The sequence below is a fragment of the Gouania willdenowi genome, chromosome 14 (assembly GCF_900634775.1).
Source record: "Gouania willdenowi chromosome 14, fGouWil2.1, whole genome shotgun sequence".
NCBI lineage: Eukaryota > Metazoa > Chordata > Actinopteri > Blenniiformes > Gobiesocidae > Gouania > Gouania willdenowi.
The window spans coordinates 3476712-3502230 of record NC_041057.1 but is presented as its reverse complement, the minus strand read 5'-3'; the positions used below and the strand labels follow the sequence as shown (position 1 = coordinate 3502230).

The 25519-nt window shown below is 35.2% G+C and overlaps 1 protein-coding gene across 4 annotated transcripts in view; it reads left to right on the top strand.

The window, feature by feature from the left end:
• Positions 1-15053, top strand: part of LOC114475468 (disks large homolog 4-like) — a 103943-nt gene extending 88890 nt beyond the window's left edge. For all 4 annotated transcript variants that reach the window (XM_028466295.1, XM_028466294.1, XM_028466293.1 and 1 more), the window contains 11 exons: positions 289-391; positions 2503-2617; positions 4694-4870; positions 6689-6731; positions 6803-6833; positions 8666-8713; positions 8797-8898; positions 9678-9850; positions 11938-12050; positions 12122-12213; positions 13248-15053. In XM_028466295.1, the coding sequence (XP_028322096.1) occupies positions 289-391; positions 2503-2617; positions 4694-4870; positions 6689-6731; positions 6803-6833; positions 8666-8713; positions 8797-8898; positions 9678-9850; positions 11938-12050; positions 12122-12213; positions 13248-13354 (1104 nt within the window). In that variant the 3' untranslated portion in view covers positions 13355-15053. The remainder of the gene's footprint in view (positions 1-288; positions 392-2502; positions 2618-4693; positions 4871-6688; positions 6732-6802; positions 6834-8665; positions 8714-8796; positions 8899-9677; positions 9851-11937; positions 12051-12121; positions 12214-13247) is intronic.
• Positions 15054-25519: the final 10466 nt, after the last annotated feature.

Sequence of the window (25519 nt, the reverse complement as noted above, 5' to 3'; positions counted from 1 at the left end):
GAAAATATCTCAATTTACAAAAAATTATTCCACAAACACACAAAGCGACAACAAAAACACAGAAATTGACTACAAATACACAAAATATGACTTAAAGAAATGAACTAAAACACAAAAATACACAAAATGATTCCAAAAATAGACAAAATGTCAACAAAAACACACGTTTATAGTCATCCAGCTACACACACTGCTGTTCTCTATTATAGCATGTATTGATTCTGTAGAAAGCAGCCACTGACTGTTACTGTGTGTGTGTGTGTGTGTGTGTGTGTGTGTGTGTATCAGGTAAACGGAGTGGACCTGCGCATGGCGACACATGAACAAGCAGCTGCAGCTCTGAAGAACGCTGGTCAGACAGTGACCATCATCGCTCAGTACAGACCAGACGGTAACACACGCCACTCATTTACAACATGTTGTTATCATTTGCTTTTTAATTAAATTCACCCTTTATTGAAATAATTACGTCCTTCTACAAAGGAAACCAGGCTCTGAGAGAGAGAGAGAGAGCAATGCAACCAGTTCAGACAGAATTTAAAAATTTCACCTCAAATTCAATGTAAAAAGGACTTTTTATGAAATATAATTGAGTGTAACATTTAGATCAGAGGTGTTAAACTAATTTTAGTTCAGGGGCCAAATACGGACCAGCTTGATCTTAAGTTAGGTGGTGAAAAACAAACAATTTCAACATTAATGTTCCCTAGTTTACACTTCCAGGTATAAATGACATATAAAGTATATAAGAAACAAGCATTAAGTGACCTTAAACTGAAATTATTTTACATTTCCTTGATATAATGAAACAATTGCTATTTAATTTTGTAGAATAATTTAAAGAAATTTGCAAGATTGTGAAAAAAAATTAGTTTTTTCATAAGCATGGGAAAATTGTAAATTGGTATCCATGTGTATTATTTGGAGGGGCTGAGATACTGTATCTACAATTGAAATATTTTGTAATTTACACAGAGATACTGTACATGTTTTTTCTGTCATTTTTACTTCCGCCCAAATTAGATGCTACAAAGGGCCGAATTTGGCCCCCGGGCCATGAGTTTGACACAAGTGATTTAGAACAACACAAATCAATATTAAAGCTGCTGGAGACGTTTATTTATTTTTTTATCAGATAAAGACAGGTTGTGTTATAAATATCACACAAACGTACTACACACTACAAACTCAATGAGTATGTACTGTTTACTATATAAAGTATACAAATCGACAACACACAAATAACACACATATATAAACACACAAAACAAGAACCAAAATACACAAAATGAAAAGAAAAGAACGTTCAAAATTACATTAAAATACAAAATGAAGAGATGCTTTTATTTTGAAAAGGGGACTTTTGATTTTTAGCTTGAAACCGGTCCCAGTACTCTTTGACACTCAATGCATCATGGGACGGTTGAGTATGAATAGTGTGCCCACCGTGCATACTTCAAAAATGTCTCCGTATGGCAGACATAGGCAACTGGAGGCCCGGGGGCCACATGCAGCCCTCGGTCTAATTTTATGCGGCCCCCGATGTAAAATAATTTTACAATAATAAAAATACAAAGAATTACAACATTGCAGGAAAATACAGTAAAAGACAAGATAAAAACACAGAAAATACTCCAAAAACACACAAAAATGAACAAAACGACAACAGTAATACAAAGAATTACTACGAGAACTATACAAAATTACAGAAAAAGACAACAAAAGTACAGAAAAAGACAACAAAAGTACAGAAAAAGACAAGTAAAACACAACAAATGACTCTGCAAACCCACAGTACTAACAAACAAGCAGAACGATAACAGAAATACACAAAAAATGACCCACACACAAATACACGATGACTCCAAAATCACATATTTTACATGAAAAATACACAAAAGGACAACAGAAATGCACAAAATGCCTCACAACGAGTAAGACAACAACAAACATACACAGAATGAGAGAAAAACACACAAAATAACTGTGAAAACTCTTTGTTTATTCCTGTATTAATGCTCAGATCACTCATTATTCTAAATGCTGACATGAATGTTGATCATGTGACCCTCTGATCAAACAAACACATTTTTTCGGCCCCACTGTAATAATAGTTGCGTACCTCTGGTATATAGTATACATCTGGGTATTTCTCGCATACTCAATCTTCTCATATTATCTAATGTGAATGCACTTAGTATGAGCAGTATGTTATTTGAAATATTTATTGATCAATGATGCCTACACTATAAAACAATTATCCTCTCCTGCAGCTTTAAGATGAACACACCTTATAATTATCGATGAAATTATTGACCAAAAATCTATTTATTCCAATATTTTACGTGTTTCTTTTGAGGATCTTTTCATGGACCTAAAAAAAACCACAACAAATGAACAATATGATCATTTTTTTATGAATATTATTATTAATTTATAGTTATTTTTTGTGAGTGTGTGTGTTTTTTGTCCCGTGTCAGATGACCTGTGTTTGTGTTCCAGAGTACAGTCGCTTTGAGGCAAAGATCCACGACTTGAGGGAACAGCTGATGAACAGCAGCATGGGCTCAGGCACCACCACGTTAAGGAGTAACCCCAAGAGAGGCTTCTACATCAGGTCTGCCTCCTCCAATCACAGCAAAGCGCTTCATTCTGTCCACTCCCTCTACTCATATAACGACTAAAGTTTATATTTCAACTACTTTTAAACCAGGGGTGTTGAACTCATTTTTGTTCAGGGGCCAAATACGGAGCAGTTTGATCTCAAGTGGGCCACAGATTTTACTCTGGAAACATTATTGTGCCACAGTTTGCACTACTGCAAATACATAAAATACTAAATATATAAGAAAGTGACCATATTTAAGCAATAAGTGACAGATTTCAGTCCCAACAGGGTCTTCACTTTAAATTTCCTCAATTTTGTGACCAATTTTTATTTAATTAAGTGAAATATTATGTCATAATTTAAGGAAAATTAAAGGATTTCTGTACAATTTTTCAACAGTTTAACATTACCAGGATTCCTGCGGATCCTTAAAAAGTCTTAAAAGGGCATTAATGTCGTGAATCTAAAAACAAGGCTTTAATTGCCATTAAAATGTCTTAAATCAATGTTTCAGAAGTATCACATTTTAACACATAAGTATAAATTTATGATTGTAATTATTCTTACATTTCAAAATAAATGGTAACATTAGTTTTTTTTTTTTTTTTTTTTTTAAATGTAAGATTGATTTTTTATTGGTTGTATTTTTGTTAATATTTTTTAGATTTCTGTCTCTTTTTGTAGTAATCTTGTGTGTTTTTGGAGTGATTTTGATTAATTTAGTCAGATTTTTTTTGTGTATTTTATTGTCATTTTGTGTATTTTTGTGTTTACTTTGGGGGGGCGCCAGTTGCACGTCTGCACTAGATAAAAATGACCCTAACCCTATGTGATTGATGTGGTGTGTATTTATTTATTTTTTGGCAATTAAAAGTTTTGAATGTAATTGAACTAAAGCTGTAGGAACCCTGATTTAAAATGACTAATTATGTGATTTAAACACAGGGAAGACCCTGCAAATAATGTAAAATGAGTTTCATTGTATACAATGATTCATTGTTTCTAGGGATGTAACGATTAATCGTAAGGCAGTTAAAAATCGATTCATAGGTATCACGGTTGATATCGATTTTCTGAAAATTGAATCGCAGTACCTTTTTTAACCGGAAGTTTTGGCGGCGGGCGGAGTCTTCTAACACTTTCTTTCTGGCTGCCTTCTACTCTTAAATATGTTAGTAAATGATTCATTACCCCTTTAGCACCAAAAGAATATCTGTAATATTACTTGAATATCTGTAAAAGTCACGTTTTTCTATTAGCTCTGTCTGCTAGCATAGCATCTCTTCTTCACTGCAAGATATCTGCATGCCAACCGACCACTGGGTTACCAACGCCCTCTGCTGGTCCAAACAAATATGACGTAAATCAGTGCAATGGCGGTTTTTTTCCGTCCAAGTCCAATTGTTAAGGCACAAAATACATTTTCAGTTGCACTTTTAAAAGAAAAAGAACTATTATGCAGTTTTGCATTGTTTATTATAGAACCAGAATTTAAATTAATAGGCTTCATTTTCATTTGTATTATTCCTTTATTTATTTAATTAAAGATTTATTTTTAGTTAAATTGCATTGTTTTGAATAGTTTACCAAGGAATTTTTTTGACAATGAAAAATAAAAGGAAAATAATATAGTATTTTCTAGTTTTTTTCCCAAAAAAAAAATTTGTCTACAGTCCCATTTTGTAAATGAAAAAATCGTGAGAGAATTGTATCGTGAACCCAGTATCGTGAATCGAATCGTATCGTGAGTTGAGTGAATCGTTACATCCCTAATTGTTTCATTTTTAATTTCTTCTGCAGGCCAAATTGGATGCTGCAAAGGGCCAGATTTGGCCCCCGGGCAATGAGTTTGTCACATATGTTTTAAACAAATAAATACCTGAAAGAGACAAAAACTACTGTAAACAGTAATATCCTAGATGATTTCTATAACTTTTCTGATGCAATTAATTGAAAGTTTTTTTTGTTTTAACTTGTGGAAAAACAAGTTTGACCCCCTGATTATTTATTTTCATGATACGGAGAGGCTTCATCTGTTGTGTTTCTATATTCAATTTATTTTTGATGTACTTTTTGTTATTGCAGGGCTCTTTTTGACTACGATAAGACGGCGGACTGCGGCTTCCTCAGCCAGGCTCTGGGCTTCAGGTTTGGGGACGTGCTCCACGTGATGGACTGTGGGGACGAGGAGTGGTGGCAGGCCCGGAAGGTCAGCCCTCAGAACGAGGCCGAAGAAATGGGATTCATCCCCAGCAAGCACAGGTGATGAAAACGATCATATATTCAACATTACAGACATGGGCAACTGACCGCCCAAAGTAGATACACAAAATGACTGAAAAAAACAAACACAAGACGACTACAAATGTGCTCAAAATAACAGAAAAATAGACAAAACAACAACAAACACAAATAAATTCAGAGTAAAATACACAAAATGACAAAAAACACTCACAAATCTGCACGAGAAATACACAAAACGACCACCAAAAAAACCCAAAATAACAAAGAATTATACAAGTCGACAAGAGAAATACACAAAAGGACTCTAGAAACACAAGAAATACACAAAATTAAAAGACAATGATGCAAAAATACACAAAATTATCATTATGAATTTTATATTTTGATTGCGCTATGAGATGACGTTTGTTGTAATCTGCGCTATATAAATAGTTCAGTGGGTAGAGCGCCCGCCCCATGTACGGAGGCTATAGTTCCTCACCTGCAGCGGGTCCAGGTTCGATTCCCGGCCTGGGACCCTTTCCTGCGTGTCATTCCCTGCTCTCTCTGACCCCCTTCCTGTCTAGCAACTGTCATATAAAGGCCACTAGAGCCAAAAATATCCTTTAAAAAAAAAAAAAAAAAAAGATTACAAAATATCAGAAAATATACAAAATGACAACAAAAATACACAAAATGCCTTCAAAAAAACAACAAAATAACAGAGAAAATACACAAAACGACTACCAAAATAAACATAAGTATTCAATACAAAAACACACAACACCCTGTGTTGTTTCCTGTATTAATGTTGTTATTGGTCATTATTGTAAATGCTGTGAAATAAGAAATATTAAACGATGTGACCCTGAGATCAGACAATCGTTTATCTTCGTTTCTCAGAGGTTTGGTCATTGTTATTTTGATTTACATTGTTGTTGATTATGTGAACTGGTAAACATTGTGCATGTGAAATAAACACCTCAGTGCGTGTGTGTGTCCACCGTGTGTGTCCGTTGAGTGTGTCCATTGTATGTGTCCGATGTGTGTGTGCACTGTGTGTGTCTGTTGTGTGTGTCCATTGTGTGTGTCTGTTGTGTCTGTCATGTGTGTCCGTTGTGTGTGTCCGTCATATATCCGTTGTGTGTCTGTCATGTGTTCGTTGTGTGTGTCTGTCGTGTGTGTCCGTCGTGTGTGTCCGATGTGTGTGCACTTTGTGTGTGTGCATTGTGTGTGTCCGCTGTGTGTGTCCATTGTGTGTGTTTGTCATGTGTGTCCGTTGTGTGTCTGTTGTGTGTCCATTGTGTGTGTCTGTTGTGTGTCTGTTGTGTGTCCGTTGTGTGTCTGTCGTGTGTGTCCGTCGTGTGTCTGTTGTGTGTGTCTGTCATGTGTGTCCGTCGTGTGTGTCCGTTGTGTGTGTCCGTTGTGTGTGTCCGTCATATATCCGTTGTGTGTCTGTCATGTGTGTCTGTCGTGTGTGTCCGTCGTGCATGTTCGTTGTGTGTGTTTGTCGTGTGTCTATCGTGTGTCTGTCGTGTGTGTCCGTAGTGTGTGTGTCTGTCGTGCGTGTCCGTTTTGTGTCTGTCGTGCGTGTCCGTTTTGTGTCTGTCGTGTGTGTCCGTTTTGTGTCTGTCGTGCGTGTCCGTTTTGTGTCTGTCGTGTGTGTCTGTCGTGTGTGTCCGTCGTGTGTGTTCGTTGTGTGTGTCCGTCGTGTGTCTGTCGTGTGTGTCCGTTGTGTGTGTTTGTTGTGTGTGTCTGTTGTGTGTGTCTGTTGTGTGTGTTTGTTGTGTGTGTCTGTTGTGTGTTTGTTGTGTGTGTCCGTTGTGTGGCTCTAAGTTCACAGTGTGTTTCCCACAGGGTGGAGAGGAAAGATTGGTCTCATGTTAACACCAAAGAAAGGGTGAGTCCATTATACTGAGGAGAGTCTGAATGTGTTCTCTGTTTGTAATTCTGCTCTGTTTCTCCTTCCAGGACCACGGTCGGGACAGCCTGGGTCCTCTGGGTAATTAGCATCAATACGCTGTGACACTGGAAGCCTCTCATACCTATCATAGTGACTTAAGGAGATTATCTTTGCTGCTGCGGCAGCATTAGAACACGTGTTAGCGACACGCTAACTGCTCACGTCTGCATTAAAGTGCAACTCCAAATCCTCCGTCAGGTACAGTTAGAGGTAAATTCATCCCAGGAGGGTAACGGAGTAGAGCAGCTCTGTCGCTTTGACCTCAGGTGGGACGCACTTTAAACCAGTCATTTCAAACGTATTTTGGCCTGGTTTGCACTTCCACGTATTAATAATGCATAAAGTATGTGAGGCATTGGCAATATTCAAGCACTAAGTGACAGATATCAGAGAATATTATGATTTTTAAACGCAAGTTAAAAACATATTTCGGTCTGGCTTTTAATTATTTATGCTTATTAGGGTCCGAAGGCCATACTGGCCGTAGGAACCTATTGTTCTTGCTTTTCTTTAGTATTTTTGGTTTTGCCCCTCAGGATGCCCAAAGTCTCACCAAAATGTTCACGCACCTCAGGCCTGCTGAATAAATAAAAAATGCGGGCATGGCGCGCTTTGTAGATGCCAAAAATACGATGGAACCGCGCGACCGGCAGGTTGTCCCGATTCACACGTAATTTGCCACATGGATCCTTGACCCCAAGATGAACAAAAAGTTACAAATGTCCCTCGCCCATAACCAAACAGGAAGTCAGGAATCTTGAGTCAAAGGTAAAAAATGGTGAAACGCGTTTGCATAAACTAGACTGAGGCGCTCCATCCGATTCGCTTCAAACTCCACCAGAACACTGAAGATTAAAAATAAGAATTGCACATGAATTGCATATTTCGTTTTAAAACCGAATCAAAATAACAAATAAACGGCGTGGTTATTTTGTTTTACTGACTAAAAATCAAAACATAAATAAAGAAAAATCAAAAACCAAACAAACAACATTTTTCTGTTTTAAAATTAAATCTTATGTTTGTGTGATATTTGGATATTTAGGGGAAACTATGGATGAGAGCTTCATGTTTTCATCTCACCACACGGGACACACAGGGGGGCGGACTTTTACTCTCCTGTGTTTGATAAAATGATCTTGTTGTCCACCTCACACTGATGGCAGAGGTGTAATTTCCAGATAAACTGGTGACTGACTATCAACTGTGAGGAACAATAGATGTTAGAACTTCTACCATTTGACACTTTTTTAAAAAAAAAAAACAGTTATAGCTCTTTTGAGGGCAGTAAAAATATATATTTTGCACGTTTTAATACCGCTAGCCACTAACGACAGCCGTCAACACACACGTTGAAGTTGATCACTAGCAATGAGGAGCACCAGTAGATTCATTACACCACTTCTGGTTCATTTAATCTCATATTTTACGTAACGTCCATTTTTTATTTTTTGGGGATTTATTTATGTACAGTATTGATAACATTTCAATTCACCAGTTCATCAGTAATGTGACTTACTGTAAGTTTTGCTCCTTTTTTTGTCCGGTAGTAAAAGTCCGCCCCCGTCTGTGGGTCCCCTCTGTGTGGTGAGATTTAATTTTAAAACCAAAAAACGCTGCTTGTCTGGTTTTTGATTTTTCTGTATTTATGTTTAGGTTTTAATTCAGTAAAACAAAAATAACCTCACTGTATATTTGTTATCTTAATTTGGTTTTAAAATGTAATAACCAAAGAACAAAGGGTACACGGATTGTTTGGCTTTTTTATCACAGAATATCTGCATGATGTTTTTTATCTCCATAGAATAAATTGGTGTTGAAAACATATGATGCGTCATATAATTTCTCTTTTTTTAATCTTCTGTCACCAGGGAGAGATAAAGCCTCACACAGTTATGAGACGGTTACCCAAGTGGAAGGTAAGATTAAACAATAAATATGTTCTTTTATGTGTTTGGATCAGTGTGTACGTCATCACTGACTGTCTTTGGTTCCACTGCAGTACATTACGCACGGCCGATCATCATCCTGGGCCCCGTGAAGGACCGGATCAATGACGACCTGCTGTCTGAGTTCCCTGATAAGTTTGGATCTTGTGTCCCACGTGAGTAATTGTGACGGAGACTTGATCCCTTCTCTGGAGCATTTCTTATTCTTATAAGATAATCAAAACTATATTTTGTTCACATGGGACGAAATCCAATCAGATTAAATACATTTTTGTCGTCTAAAGGTTTACGTTGACCACTTTTTTTAAAGTGACAATAACTAGACTGAATAAAGATATTACATGTTTACAAAAACTATTTGAAAATATATTTACATTTTTCATTAACTAATAAAAGCTAAACTGTGTTTTTGTTCAAAGGGCTGAAATCCAATCAGAACCAGTGGTAATTTTGTCGACTAACAATGTTCCTCGTAGTTTTTGTCGAATAAATTTTTTGAAGTCACAATAACTAGTCTATGACTTTTATTTTATTACATGTTAACGAAAACTACCGTATATCAAAAAAAAAAATTCTTCAACTAACAGGAGACGAAATCCAATCGAAACCAGTGTTAATTTTGTCGACTAAAAATTTTCGTCATGTTTTCAACCACTACATTTTTTAAGTGACAATAACTAGTCTATGACTTTTATTTTATTACATGTTAACAAAAACTACCGTATATCAAAAAAAAATTCTTCAACTAACGAAGACGGAGACGAAATCCAATCCAAACCAGTGTTAATTTTGTCGACTAAATATTTTCGTCATAGTTTTCGTCGACTACAGTTTTTAAGTGACAATAAGTACACTGACTAAAATTATTAAATGTGAAAAATGATATCAAATATATAGTTATTTTTTGTGAACTTTCTCCTTCTGCGGTTGCCAGACACGACGCGGCCGAAGCGCGAGTACGAGGTGGACGGCAGAGACTATCACTTTGTGTCTTCACGGGAACAGATGGAGAAAGACATCCAGAGCCATCGGTTCATCGAGGCCGGTCAGTACAACAGCCACCTGTACGGCACCAGCGTGCAGAGCGTCCGCGAAGTCGCTGAGCAGGTCAGTCACATGTTCACACTGAAAAACAACACGTTTCCATTTAAAGGTCCAGTATTACGCTATTTCACACACATCTCCATTTGTTCTAAGACGCTTCTAAAAACAGGCTGTTTTCGGGCCTATAGATGCTCTTGGAGTGGGCGTGGCTTGCCCTAATATTATACTGCGTCTGTGTTTGGTGTCTGGGATTCAACAGTTGATCACCATAGTGATTTTCTTTTGCTATCCACACACTCTTGTTATTGTTTTCAGCCAAAAAAAACTACACATTACAGTAAAACACATGGATATTTAAGCAGCTATTGTGATTGTGAGTCCTACAAACTCTGCTTAGTGGTGTGTGTTTATCATTAAATAACTAACTGTCAGCTGTTTCAAACACTCACATGAGCTGTTACGTCACTATCTTGTCCTCCTCACCTCTTCTAACCACAGGAATAGTCAATTTAAGGTGATAGTCATTTGATTTGTCCAACCGCTGCATCGCATTGGGTCACAAACACATCAGATCATGTCATAAAGGTGATACGAGACGATGTAACGGCTGCTAAAAGTGAAACTGCTTGTGAGCGCTTGTGCTGTGCTCCGGATTATCTTTAAACTGAACGTAAAGATATTAACTGTGATGTTAACTAGGGTTGCACATCTCCCTGTGATAAACGATTCGATATTCATCTCGATACACACGATTAAAAAACGATATCCTTTTATTACGTGTAGGAACTATACGATTTGTTTCTACGGTAAACATTTGTTGTAGATATTTTATAAAATAAAGAAGCCATTTCTAAAGTGACAGTACAATATTTTCTTTTCCAATATGTAAAATACCACATATCCCCTAGCATTGTGGCTTTATGGCACTGGCAAAACAAAAACAATACAACAAAATCATGATCGATGTATTTATTTTTAGAAATGGACCAAAAAAAAAAGGTCTGGCTGACTCATTAGATGGAACTCCAGAGGTAAAAATAGCTCAGAATACTAACAACAAAGTGCAACATTTCAGCATGAGCATCGTGTTTTGAGCACTAGAGATGGAACATTTCAATGTACACACCTATAAACAAACCATATAACAATTACCTTATAATGATGACCCCTGGTGGTGGCCTCAGACCTGGGGAGCTCGAGTGGGAGGACAAAGCAGCACCCACATTCTTATCTTAACAATGCTTAAAATTATCATCACATAATTGTTTTCAAACCTAAAATCTGCTGTGATCATCAGTTATTATTGTGTTCCAAGTGCTCATTTTTCTGTGCAGTTGGTTTTTAAATAAGTTATTTGAGATTGAATAATGGGATTTGACGTCATATATGATGATGATTGACAGCCGCGGGTCTTGCGTAGCTCTTTTTGTGAATAGCAGTTACGTCGCGAAGGAAAGCCGAGACGCCATTAAACTTTTCCGTTCTGTTTTCCTAGTACTAGTACTAACCTCTATGATCTGATCATCTGAACAAGAATTTCCAGTGGGGAAAGACACATATGTTCGTGGCGTAGCTGGGCTGCATAAGTCATCAGGGCATTACGCTAAATGGGTGGGGCATGTTACCAGGGCTCCTCCCGCCGGACTCTACTGCGCAGACTCCGGTTCCAAATGATGTCAAATTTGCAAGATGGAAGCGGCCCTAAGCGCCATATTTTGGCATCAGGAACGTTGAGTGGGAAGAGCTACAGTGCACGCCCGCGATACCCGATCCATGACTCTACAACCGATTCATTTTGGAATTAATGGATAATTCCTATCGATTGAGGAGGCTGCTACCGATGCATCCGTATCGCTCACTTGTTGAACCGGATATCCTGCCTTCGCTATGTTTGTTTTAGCTGTGAGGTAGTTTGAGAGGGAGGAGCTCACATTCTTATGTAGGGTGGGAGGAGCCCGGATTGTCAGGAGGAGGAGTTTTTGCCCCTTTATGAGTCATAAGGGGATAAAAATCCAACTGGTCCGTTTGGAGCTGAATTTATACAAAATGTAGAATAACAAGGGAGTGAGGAAACAGAACTTTTTTAACTTTAACAAAACCATTATAAAGTGATTTTTTTTTTTATAATACTGCCCCTTTAAATCCCACAGCAAGGAAAACACTGCATCCTGGACGTGTCGGCCAATGCCGTGCGCCGACTACAAGCCGCTCAGCTCCACCCCATCGCCATCTTCGTCCGACCCAAGTCTCTAGAGAATGTCCTGTGAGTGTTCAGAGCGTTTGGTTTACAGACTAAGTGTCTCAATGTGTAACGCACATTGTGTGTTTTCACAGAGAAATTAACACTCGTCTGACTGAGGAGCAGGCCAGGAAAGGAATGGACCGAGCTCTGAAACTAGAGCAGGATTTCATCGAGTGTTTTTCAGGTACGAGCATCGATCACTGCTAATACGCACGCTCCAAACTGATCTAGTACAGTTTGACTTCCACTGTACACTGCTTACTAAACAGTTTGATTAGAAATAAGAACAGAAACCGCCTCTCTGTCTAATTTTGTGCAGCCCCCCAAAGTAAATGCACAAAGTTTACTCCAAAAACAAACAAGATATTAAAATAATCAAACATGACTCACAAAAAACACACAAAATCTCAAAAAAATTACACAAAATGAGAGAAAAATATACCACAACAAAAATATACAAGATGACAAAATATACCAACAACAAAAGAGCAAAAATACAAAAAAATCACAAAACACAAAATCAACAAAAAAAAAACTATAATTAAGAAATAACACAAAACAAGAACAAAACTGACTTAAAAATAATCATACACAGAAAAACATACACAAAATGACTCCACAAACACATAAAACATTTAACAATTTACCGTAAAAAAAAGAAAAATAATGCAAAATACAGAAAAAACACACATAATGAGAAAAAAATACAAAATAACAACAAACATACACAAAAAGGACTCTTAAAACACACATAATGACTACAGAAATACACAAAAATAACAAGAAAATATACAAAACTACAATGAAATAAAAAAATACACAGAACTGTATTAATGCTCTTGGTCATCATTCTAAGATAAATGTTACGTGTTTGTGGCATTAAAACTTGTTTATCTTTGCTTTAATTTTTTTAGAATATGGTTTATATTTTTGGGGCCAGGCTCAGCTCAATGTTGTATGAAACATCCTTTAATTCCCTTTTTCCTCCATTCTTCTTCTTCTTCTTCTTCTTCTTCTTCTTCTTCCTCTTCTTCTTCTTCCTCTTCTTCTTCCTCTTCTTCTTCTTCTTCTTCTTCTTCTTCTTCTTCTTCTTCTTCTTCTTCTTCTTCTTCTTCTTCTTCTTCTTCTTCTTCTTCTTCTTCTTCTTCTTCTTCTTCTTCTTCTTCTTCTTCTTCTTCTTCTTCTTCTTCTTCTTCTTCTTCCTCCCGCCCCCTACAGCCGTGGTGGACGGCGACAGCTTTGAAGAAGTTTACCACAAAGTAAAGACAGTGATCGAGGAGCAATCAGGGCCTTACATCTGGATCCCTACACGGGAGAGGCTGTGATGCTGCACACACCCACCACCGTGTCTGTCTTCTTACATCCACTCAACCAACCACTCAGCCAACCCACACTCTTTCTAACTCAGAGCCAAGCCTGCCTGTCTGTGTGTCCTCCAGTGACGTCGACAACAGAGAACGAGACAGAGACAATTAATCAATATTACAGTATTTCTGTTCAAACTTAGCATCAAAATGCATTTGGCCTTTTGGGGTCTCAGTGCTTCATTCATCGTGTGCGTGTATGCGTGCGTGCGTGCGTGTGTATATATATATACGTTCGAATCAGCGACAACAAATGAAATCCTTATGAAGAATATTTTCGATGCGTTTTGGTGCTCGGTGTGAACAGCGCTTATTTATGTCGGAAAGAAAGGGACGACCTCGACCTTGACCTTGACCTCGACCTCTGATTCCACCGTACTTGAACACCTTCCATGTGTCTGAGAAGAAGAAAGAGGAGGTGCCTAAAAATGACAATTACGTCTTCTTTCACGACGGGGGAGGAGGAGGAAGTTCGACCACGTGTCTTTTATCAACCAACGTCCACTTCATCATCATCTTCTTCTCTTTTTTTTGATTTTGGATCAGGGCGTGAAATCCGAGAGAATCCTCAGTGACTAAAGAATGACATTGACTCAATCGTTCATGTTGCATATTAAGCAATTTAAGTCATTATTACGACGACTCATGTGCTGAATTCGTGCATGCATCCTCAGAGACACTGGAGACCAGAGACAATGAGTGGGAGAAAGAAAAGAAAAGAAAAAGAAAACTAAAGTGAGTGATTCAAATGGGTTTTTTAAGCATGTGGTAGATGGGCGTGGCCTCACAGTTCAGCCTTTACGCTCTCGTTCACACACACACACACACATATACACATTCATACTCATTTTCAATCAGCAGCAACACACACCAGGGTTGGGGTCAATTACAGTTTTCAAAATATTGTAATAAATATATTTGTATTTTTCATGAACTAATAAAAACAAAACTATTTTTTGTTCACATGGGCTAATTAAAAAAAATACATGCTAACAAGCTAAACTAAACTGTATTGTTCACATGGGATTGTGTCCAATCAAAAGTACTCTTGTTGTGTGGAAGGCGGGACAAGTCGATATGTTGTCCAATAGGAAGTCAGCTGATTGTGTTTGTGGACGTATATTTTAGTCGACTATATCTGTGATAGATTTAGTCGACTAAAAGTTAAACTATAACTGAAAAAGCTCTGACGGCTAAATTGTGACTGAAACCAAGTCATACATTGTTCAATTACAACTCAATTACAATTATGGCATTTTTTCCAATTACCTTCTCAATTACTTAAGTTCAAAATCAATTAATCACAATTAATGAGCCTGAAATAATTAACCGCATACATTCAAAAATCTGCTGTAAAATACACTAAAATTAAAATATTGGTATTAATATTCTTGGTGTGGGCGTCTGAACCTATGTTTCTTCATATATGGTAAATATTAAAATGGTCTCAACAGTGAAAAATCTCTGGAATTTAGGAGTTTTTCCACATTTATTTTTTTATTTTTCATGCCTTGCTGGATTTTCACTCCAGTTTGAATTATGCTCATCATATTTACACTAGTTTTTATGATTTAATGATAACCTTATCTCAGAAAAAAGGCCCCAATTTTTCCATTTTTAGTTGGCAATGAGTTTTTATAGAATGTTTTTGCCAATTACAATTACAGAAGTCAATTATCTGAATCCAATTACAATTCAGTTATGATTAACAACAGCAGCAGATCTTTTTCAGTTGCAATTACGATTATAATTACACCATATTTGTAATTATTTTCCAATTACACGATTACTTTTTAATTATAATTGACCCCAACCCTGACACACACACGTGCACAGATTTGTAAAGTCCTAGCTACTCCTCAGCAGGGGGCGTGGCCTAACTGCTGCTTCCAGTCCCAGGAACAAGCCATGCCGTGTGTGTGCGTGTTAGTGTGTGTGTGCGCGTGTGTGTGTTAGTGTGTGTGTGTGCGTTAATGTGTTTGATTCTCTCTTCCAATTCTCACTGTTTTTTTCCTTTTTGTGTTCACACAATTTAAATTTTACACACGTTTAACAAATAAATGCCCTATATATATAAATATAAATATATATATACAGTACATATATCTTTTTTATGAGAATTTCTAAATGAACTAAAAATCTGTAAAGTTCAACATTTCCAAACTCTGTCCCATTGAATTATTTTCATTTATTTATTTATTTTGGCGTTATTTAAATTTGGTTAATACATTGACTTTTATTCCCATTTTCATCAGCTAAATTTACTCAAATTGATCCCAACATTACAGCAGGGTTAGTTTTGTTGACTAAAAATTTTATTTTATCTTGACTGACTAAAAATATAATAGAAATGATATAAAATCTAATAATATTTTTTGTTAATTTTGTCGACAAAAAATATTCGTCACAGTTTTTTGTCGAAAATGTTCCTTTAAGTGACATTAACTAGACTGACTAAAAGTATTATTGTGTGAACAAAAATTATTTCAAAATATATTTATATTTTCTTCAACTAATAAAAACTAAACTACAATATTCACATGGAACGAATTCCAATCAAAACCAGTGTTAATTTATGTCGACTAAAACTATTTTTTTATGTGACAATAACTAGACTGACTAAAATATTACATGTTAACACAAATTATATCAAATATATTTATATTTTTTGTTAATTAATAAAAACTAAGCTACATTTTGTTCAAAAGGGTTCAATATAGTTTAGTTTAACATGTAATTTCTTTTAATTAGTCAAGTAATTGTCACGAAAAAATGTAGTCGACGAAAACTATGATAAAAAAAATTAAATTGACAATAACTAGACTATGATAAAACATTTTATTTTATATTTTTATTTAACTAATAATAACTGAACTATATTTTGTTCACGGGACAAAATTCAATCAAAACCACTGTTAATGTCATTGTCACAGTTTTCGTCGACTACATTTTTTAAGTGACAATAACTTGACTCGTTTTAAAAACTACATGTTTACAAACTAAACTATATTGTTCACCAACTATGTTTATTTTTTTATTTTTTAATGTGTCCAATCACAAGTCCTTTTGTTGCGTGGAAGGCGGGACAAATATTTAAGTCTTCCACTAGGAAGTCAGCTGATTGTGTATTTACAAACATTAATTAATCACATATCAGGTTTATCAATGATCATTTAATATTTCTGTTGTAAAAAAAATGCATAAATTCTTGTGCTTTATATTTTAGTCGACCATATCTGGGATGGATTTAGTCGACTAAAATTTAGACTATAACTGAAAAAGTCCTGACGACCACATTTTGACTAAAACTAATTTATATTTTAGTCATAAAATCATATCTTTAGTGTTTCTGTCTACACTGGTGAAGGTGTCGCGTTGACATTTTGCTGCTTGTGAGTGTGAATGTGTTAGATTTCATATAAAGATGATACTCTATGAAGGGGGGAGGGGTTATAATGTATAATACATAAGTGTCTGCGTGTGTGAGTGTGCGTGCGTGTACACACGGAGATGTAGTGCAATACTGTCATAAGTTTATGCAATGAAGATGGATTTAAAAAGGTTATGTGTGATGTTTGCACTGATGGACTCCAAACTCACCACTTTTAGAGCATGTGTTTCTATTTAATTATGATTTGTTTCTAAAGCGTGAAGGTGGAATGTGACCATATTCATATTTATTATCATTCCTTTTGTTTGAATTTTTTTTTTTTTAATTTCACACACGTCACTTTACTGTCTGTATATTTTTTTAATATATATATTTTTTTGTTTGTTTGTTTGTTTTTTTTCAACACTGAGAGAGAGCCTGTGGATGTTGGCCATAAAAAACTGTAAATATTACAGAAATGTTGGAGTGCCGTGTGTGGCCACACACACACACACACACACACACACACACACACACAAACGTAAAAACTCACTTTTTCATAACCGACATATTTTCCTAATTTTTCTTTCATTTGAGACAGAAATTAATGTAAAACAGCATGTTTTATATTACTGTTAAAAGCGTGTACACGTGAAAAAAAGTCTAAACGTAAATGCTAAATGTAAATGTTAAATCTAAATCCATCCATTTATCCATTTGCAGACCTGCTTGTTATTTGGTATATTATATTTAACTTTTACATTTAGATTTAGCATTTACATTTAGATTCAACATTTACATTTAGATTTACATTTAACATTTTGATTTACATTTAACATTTACATTTCACTTTCACATTTAGATTTACATTTAACATTTATATTTGCCATTTAGATTTAACATTTAGATTTACCATTTATATTTAACATTTACATTTGACATTTAAATTTACCATTTATATTTAACATTTAGATTTAGACTTAATATTTAGATTTACATTAAAAATTTGGATTTATATTTAACATTTATAGTTCACTTTTACATTTAGATTTCACTTTTACATTTACATTTAACATTTAGATTTACATTTAAAATTTTGATTTAGATTTAACATTTATATTTCACTTTTACATTTAGATTTAACGTTTATATTTATAATTTACAATTAACTTTTACATTTAGCATTTAGATTTACATTTAACATTTATTTTGAACTTCAACATTTAGATTTAACATTTCTATTTAACTTTTACATTCAGATTTATTTTTCAAGTGCACACATTTCTAACAATGATATAAAACATGCTGTTTTACATGAATTTCTTTCTCTAGTGAAAGAAAAATTAGCAAAATTTTCAAAATATGTTGGCTATGAATCAGTGATTGAGTTTCTACATTCATCACCACATTGACACACACACGCAGCACGTGCACACACACACACACACGCAGCACATGAAGTTTCCTTCACATGTTGAAAGCGTTTCAGAAACACATCCATATGGAGTGAATCCAATCCTGCTTTATTTGAGGGTTTGTATGTATTTCTAAATCTCTCTCTCTCTCAGCCATCCGTACCATAGTGTGATCATATCCCTTATAAAGTATATGAATTTTTACAGAAAAGACTGAGAACAAAGTGACGACAAAAACTGATGCAGAAGAGTATATTTAACAAAGACTACGATATCGAGCAAAATAAATAAAAAATGTTCCCGTTCAGTGAAGCGCTTGTTGTAAATTAGCTATAAAATAATAAAATTAATTTAAAACTGCTTTCTGAAAAATGGACTCTGGGAGATTCTTTTGTTGGTTTCTGGTTGTTTGTTTCCATCAGTTCCTCGGGGGGGGGTTCTACTAGTACTATTACTATTGAGGCAAAAAGTGTCACTGGTACGACTAGTTACTCAGTAAGCATTATATTCTAATGAGGGGGCGGGGGTAGACAAATTCAGGCTTGCCATTGGCTTTCAAAAATATTCCAACCAATCAGGAAGCTGCATTTGGTTCTAACCCCTCCTACTTCATTTACATTATGTCTACTAGTACTACTAGTGAGTACTTTGTCTTTTTTCCACTAGTAGTACTAGTAAAGACAGTCTACTGTACCTCACTAGTACTACTAGTAAACTAAATATTGTTTTACTAGTAAAGTAGACCTTAATTAATTAATTTTAAAAAACTAAATCTAAATTTGCTTGTTACCCGTGCGCTGATCTGATGTTGACATTAAAGCTGCTTTTTGGAGTTTCTGAGAGAACGTCTCGATGTCCCGCCCTCAACAGCTCTACTTCCTCCCCTGCCTCTGCCAATCAACCAGAAGCCACGCCTCTACGTCTGTGTACAAGCATTGCAAAACATAACTAAGTCGCATAGCTACAAAAACTACACATTTATTGTCAGAGTGCCATAACTTTTTGATTAAAACATGTTTATTACCTGTCCATGAGAAATGTCACCAAATCCTGGTCTGTTCAGAATCTTTTTTAGTAGAAGCTTTATACGTTTCTCAGAAACTCCAGATATCAGCTTTAACAGTTGTTTGTTCAGAAAATTGGTGTTTACCACTAAAACAAACATATAAAAATTTAATTTCTTTATGAAAAAAATGAGGTTTTCACTGTTGTGTTGGACTCGGATGATAAAATGCGTCCCAAACCTTATTTACTGTAAGACCTGTGCACATGCCTCTGTGGAACCAAACAGTAGTTTAGTCCACTGTGCTTGTCTTCTTTCAGTCTCCAAGCCGTCGAGAATGTGCAGCAGCGTCATTTATAGTCACGTCTGCAGAACTGTGAACAATACAATACAACAAAATGTATGACACAATCTGTTCAATGCAATAGAGGGTTGTCACGGCGCTTCATCTATTGCGTCATCAACCCGGAAGTCGCCATTTTGGAGATAAATCAGCAGGTCTACAAACGGCACGCAGACAAGAAAATCACGAATTTCGAGACGAAATAATGAACTATTGCCGTGTTTTTGGCTGCACCAATCGGTCAAACAGTGAGACACAGTTAGAGTTTTATAGATCGCTAAAAATCATAACAAATCAGGGAGAACAATCTCACAAGTTATCAGAGGAAAGGAGGCGCTTGTGGCTAGCAAAGCTAAACCAGGATCTACGAGGCTAACATCTGGACAACATCCAAACGTGTTGGGCCCATTTCTTGTCAGGTAAGTAAATTGTTGTTTGCAGCAGATCTTAACTCATTTTCTAGTGTAATGATAATAATATAATTCATATCAATGCAAAAACAACCCGTCAGGCTGTCACTAAACAGTCAAAGAGTGTCAGACCTGTTGATGTAAAATACGCTACATATACTTATATTATTTAATATAAATGTACATATACGCACACTTGTTAATGTAAGTACTGGAAAAGATAATCACACGTTTATTTCATCATCCTTTTGCAGTTCTCATCCCTGCAGGTTAGTTTTTAACCTACTGATCATGTGTCGTTGCAATGTTGGCATGTTTTCCAGATGTTAGCCTCGTAGATCCTGGTTTAGCTTTGCGAGCCACAAGCGCCTCCTTTCCTCTGATAAAAAAACCACAAGTGTGTCTCATTGTTTAATGGATTGGTACAGCCAAAAGGACGGCAATAGTTCACCATTTCGTCTCAAAATGTGGGATTTTCTTGTCTGCGTGCTGTTTGTAGACCTGCTGCTTTATCTCCAAAATGGCGACTTCCGGGTTGATGATGCGCTGTGCAAACCTTCTATAAGGAGAAATGTGTGTGAACTCATTCTCTTTGTTTTAGAATGCTTTATCAACCATTCATAACCATTAAAAGACTTAAAATGAATGTGTGTTTTTTCACTATAGTAGATTTCACTGGTGTTAATGCTTATTGTGGCCAGAGGAGGGCGCTCTCTCCCCACCTTCATTTTCAGGCTCTTACACATCCTCTCTAAGCAAAAATGTGCATATTTCAGTTAGAATTACTCTTTCAATTACCCATGTTCGATTACAATTAAATTACAATTACAGTGACCAGCATTTTTTTCAATTACAATTAAATTACAATTTTTTTTTATCCTCTAAATGTCAATTACAATTATTTTCTCAATTACTAAAGTTCAATTACAATTAATCATCACAATTACTGAGCTGAAAATAAATAACCTACAGTAATAAAAGTTAACCTTAGCTTTCTGTTAGCATCTCTAATGCTAACAGGGCCTAATCAGCTGTAAAATACACTAAAAACAATTTCATTTATTTCCTATATATTGATTACATTGTTAGGCTTCCTTTGCAATGATAATATAGGTTTTAATATTTTTGGTGTGGGCGTCTGAGTCAGTGTACCCCTAGATTTCAGTGTTTTTAAATGGTAAAATGTGATATAAAACATATTTTAATAATAATTAACTAGAACTGTACATAGAACTGTAACATGGTTCCCCAGTTTTAATTAAGTGAAATTATTAAATTATATTATTGTCTTTTTTATATTTTATATAATTTTTTTTAAAGCCATTTTAGTGTCAGTTTGTGTTTTTGGAGTCATTTTGTTCATTTTATTGTATCACTTGTTATTTTTGTTGGTCTTTTTATGTACTTTTACATTTGATGTATTTTTGGAGGCATTTTCTACATTTTTGTTGTCATTTTAGGTTTTTTTTTTAAAATTTATTTAGTATCTTGCAGTGTAGTGGTGTATTTTTTTGTCATTTTTGTTTTCATTGTGTGTGTTTTTTGTGTCATTTTGTGCATATTTAGTGTCTTTTTGGGTTTTTACACTTGTTTTTGTGGTCCTTTTATGTATTTCTCTTGTATGTTGTGTGTTTTAGTTGCTGTTTTTACAATGCTCTGTCATTTTGTGTGTTTTTAGAGCCATTTTGAGCATTTTAGTGTCAGTTTGGGTGTTCATTGCTGTGTATTTTTGTTGGCCTTTTATGTACTTTTCTTACATTTTATGTGTTTTTTGAGGCAATTCCTACATTTTTGTTGCTGTCAGGATTTTTCAGTAACTAATTACTTCGTATATGCAGTCCATTTATGTATTTTTCTGTCATTTTCTGCATATTTGGTGTTGCTGTGAGTACTTTTCTTACTTTTTCTGTATTTTTGAATTTCTGCTTTTTTTTGGCATTTCAAGTTTTTTGGTGGGGGGTTTGGAGTTATTTTTGTGGTCCTTTTATGTTTTTTTTTTGGTATTTTGTGTGTTCTTTAGTCATTTTTTGGTAATTTCTGCATTTATCTGTCATGTCGTGTGTGTTTGGAGTCAATTCATGCATTTTAGTGTCACTTTGTGTAATTATCAGTCATTTCAAAATGTTTTTGGATTCATTTTTGTTTTCATTTTGTGTTTTTGGACTTATTTTTTGGGGTCCTTTTATGTATTTTGTGTTTTTTGAGTCAGTTTTGTAGTCATTTTTGTATTTCTCTGTCATTTTGTGTTTTTGGCCTCATTCTTTGCATTGTTGGTGTTGTTAGGGGTTTTTGGAGTTATTTTTGAGTATTTTTTATTTTTTGTCTGCCTTTTAGGTACCTTTCTTTTTCTCTTTGTGTATTTTTATGTTATTAAGGCCATACTGGCCGTAGGAACCTATTGTTATTTTGTGTGTTTTGGAGTCATTTTTGGTTTCAATTTGTTTTTTGGAGTTTTTCTTTTGTCCTGTTAGTATTTATCTGTCATTTTGTACATTCTGAGTTCTTTTTATGGTTCTTTTGTGTATTTCTTTCCTATTTTGTGTGTTTTTGGAGTAAATTTTTGTTGTCATTTTTGTATTTCTCTCTCATTTTGAGTGTTTTCGGTGTCATTTTGTGCATTTACTTTGGGAGCCACACGTATTTATCCCAAGGGCCACATGTGGCCTGCATGCCGTTAGTTTCCCATGTTAAGGGTTTAAATGACTGCTCGTCAGTGTCAGTCGACTTATCGTCTGTTTCCACCGGCTCTTTGTCAGTCAATGACTGACTTCTATCACTTCTTGTGTGATATTATTCATTTCTTTGAACTCCCTGCTGTGTTACATCAACCTGCAGTGGCAGAATCAGCCATCCATCGAGGTCATAAACGGGATTCGAACCAACACACTGCTCAGACTGGTTCTTCTCTGGGCTCCTCCCATCCATACTTTGTTATCCTCCCTGCACCAGGGCTGGAGGAATGCACAGTTGGCCTGAGGAGTGAGACGGATGCCTCACACATGGTTCTTCTCTAGAAAATCTTTGATTTTGACACCTAAACTGCCGTGAAATTCATAAAACATTGACGACGAAGAATAAAATCCTTATCCTTATTGAAGGAATTCTTATTCAAATCTGAATTATCCAGATGTGCAAAAGCTTCACCTCTAGGGGGCGCCGGTTGTAAAAGTTTCACCTCCTAAAATAGATAGCAACTTTTAGCAACATTGAGCAACAAATCTTGTTTAAAAATCTTATCTGAATTGTTTTTTGTTTTATTTGACCAATTTTACGGCAATATTTGTGAAATGTAAATGTTAAACATTAAATCTAAAGGTTAAATTACCTTATTTTGGTACTTTTGGTGAATTTTCTTATTATTAAATATTTAGTTTCACCCGTGAAATTTAGTTTTAGATTTAAGATTTAAATTTAGATTTAACATTTCAATTTACATTTAGATTTAAATTAAACTTTTAGATTTAGATTTAAAATTTAAGATTTACGATTAACATTTAGGTTTAGCATTTATATTTAGAATTAACATTTAGATTTAACATTTAGCATTTATATTTAACATTTAAGAATCAAGAATTACATTTAATGTTTACATTTAGATTTACTATTTAGATTTAACATTTAGCATATAGATTTAGATTTAACATTTAGATTTAGATTTTCCAGTTAAATTTAACATTTAGATTTAGATTTTAGATTTAACATATAGACCCCTCAACCCTGAAAACAGGAACAAGCGGGTCTGAAAATGGATGGATGGATGGATTTAACATATAGGTTTAGATTTAACATTTCGATTTATGTTTAAATGTAAATTTAACTTTTGGATTTAGATTTAACGTTTAAGATTTACGATTAACATTTAGATTTAACATATACTGCGACCCTGAAAAACAGGAACAAGCGGGTCTGAAAATGGATGGATGGATGGATTTAACAAATAGGTTTAGATTTAACATTTAGATTTTGATTTGATATTTAACATACAGATTTAGATTCAACATTTAGATTTTGATTCAATATTTAGATTTAACATTGACATTACATTTTGATGAGAAAAGTAAATATTACTGTAAATCTGATTAAAAGTAGCATTAAAAAAAATTCCCATATGTTTTTTAAACGAGCTTTGTGTTTTTTTTTTATTTTAGCGTGCGTGACTTTAAATCGGCGCCTCATACACTTTTTTTTTACACTTAAAGCGTGTTGTAGTGCAGGCAGGGTGACGATGCTTTTAGCTGTTTCCAATCGTTCCAAAGAGAAAAACAATAAGTCATGCCATGTTGGTCTGTTAAGGTCCAGACCAAAGAACAGGCGATAAATGTGTTGTTTTCCCAAAGCTTTGGGAATTGATCGGTTTCTGTAAAAGGAAATCGAGAATTCTTCTCCTTAATGCAAGAAAAACACCATATTCAACGAGAAGTCTGGGATTATAAGCAGCAGTGGTTTGACTTTACCTTTGCTTACTTACTTCTAAAAAACAAAAAGTCAAGATATTATATGTACAATTCAATAAGGTCACCTTTGAACATTTTTTTTAAACTGTACCTGCATGTATTTCATCTTTAAGTTGTTCCCATCCACTACTGAGGCCAGTGTTCCTCCTTAAAGTTCTGCTAAATCATTAAAATACAAACGTAATTTAATTTATTACTGAGTGACATCATATCATAGTAAACACCATAACCACGTGTCCAATTCAAGGCCCGTGGGCCAAATCCGACCCATTACAGCATCCAATGTGGCCCTGCAAGAGAAAGAGAAAAATTACAGAGAAAACATGAATCATTGTGTAAAACATGGGTTCTCAACCTTGGGGTCAGGGCCCCATTTGGGGCCCCGAGACACAGTAAGGGGTCACCAGATGCCTTGCCATTATTTAATCTGTTTTCGTCACTTTTTCTTGCCATATTTTTGCTCTTTTTAATGCATTTTTGCTACATTTCACCCATTTCTGCCACTTCCTTCTGAAATTTTATTGCCTTCCTTAACATTTTTCCCCACTTTCAAGACACTTTCCACCGCTTTTCCACCCAATGTCACATACGTTGACGCATTATTATCACTTTTAACCTCTTTTCACTACATTTTATGTATATTTTTTTGCCAATTTAACCACATTCATGATTTTCTAATGCCCATTACCAGTTTCAACCCCTTTTTTCTACATTTTTAAATTCCATTACCCACATTTTACAACTTTTAACCAATTTCTGTGGTTTTTAAAATCTCATTTCACCATTTTTGGCCACTTTTAACCCATTTTATTTCTGATTAAAACATTGATTTCCATCTTTAAGATGACTATAATAATAATAATCGTTCCTGGATAACAGTGGATATTATTCAGATGAATAAATAAATGTGGTTATCACAGATTCATAGAACAAAGGACCATCATTTCAGTCTTTATGGATGGACCCCAATAATCTCTCCCCTTTATCCCCCCTTATAGATGGTCCTGTCTCCACATGACTGTTCTTCAGTGTTCAACCACCTTCAGCTCCAGTGGGGGTCCCGCTCTCTGGGACCTTTATTTTGGTGGGTCGCGGGGCTGAAAAGGTTGAGAACCACTGTTGTAAATGACC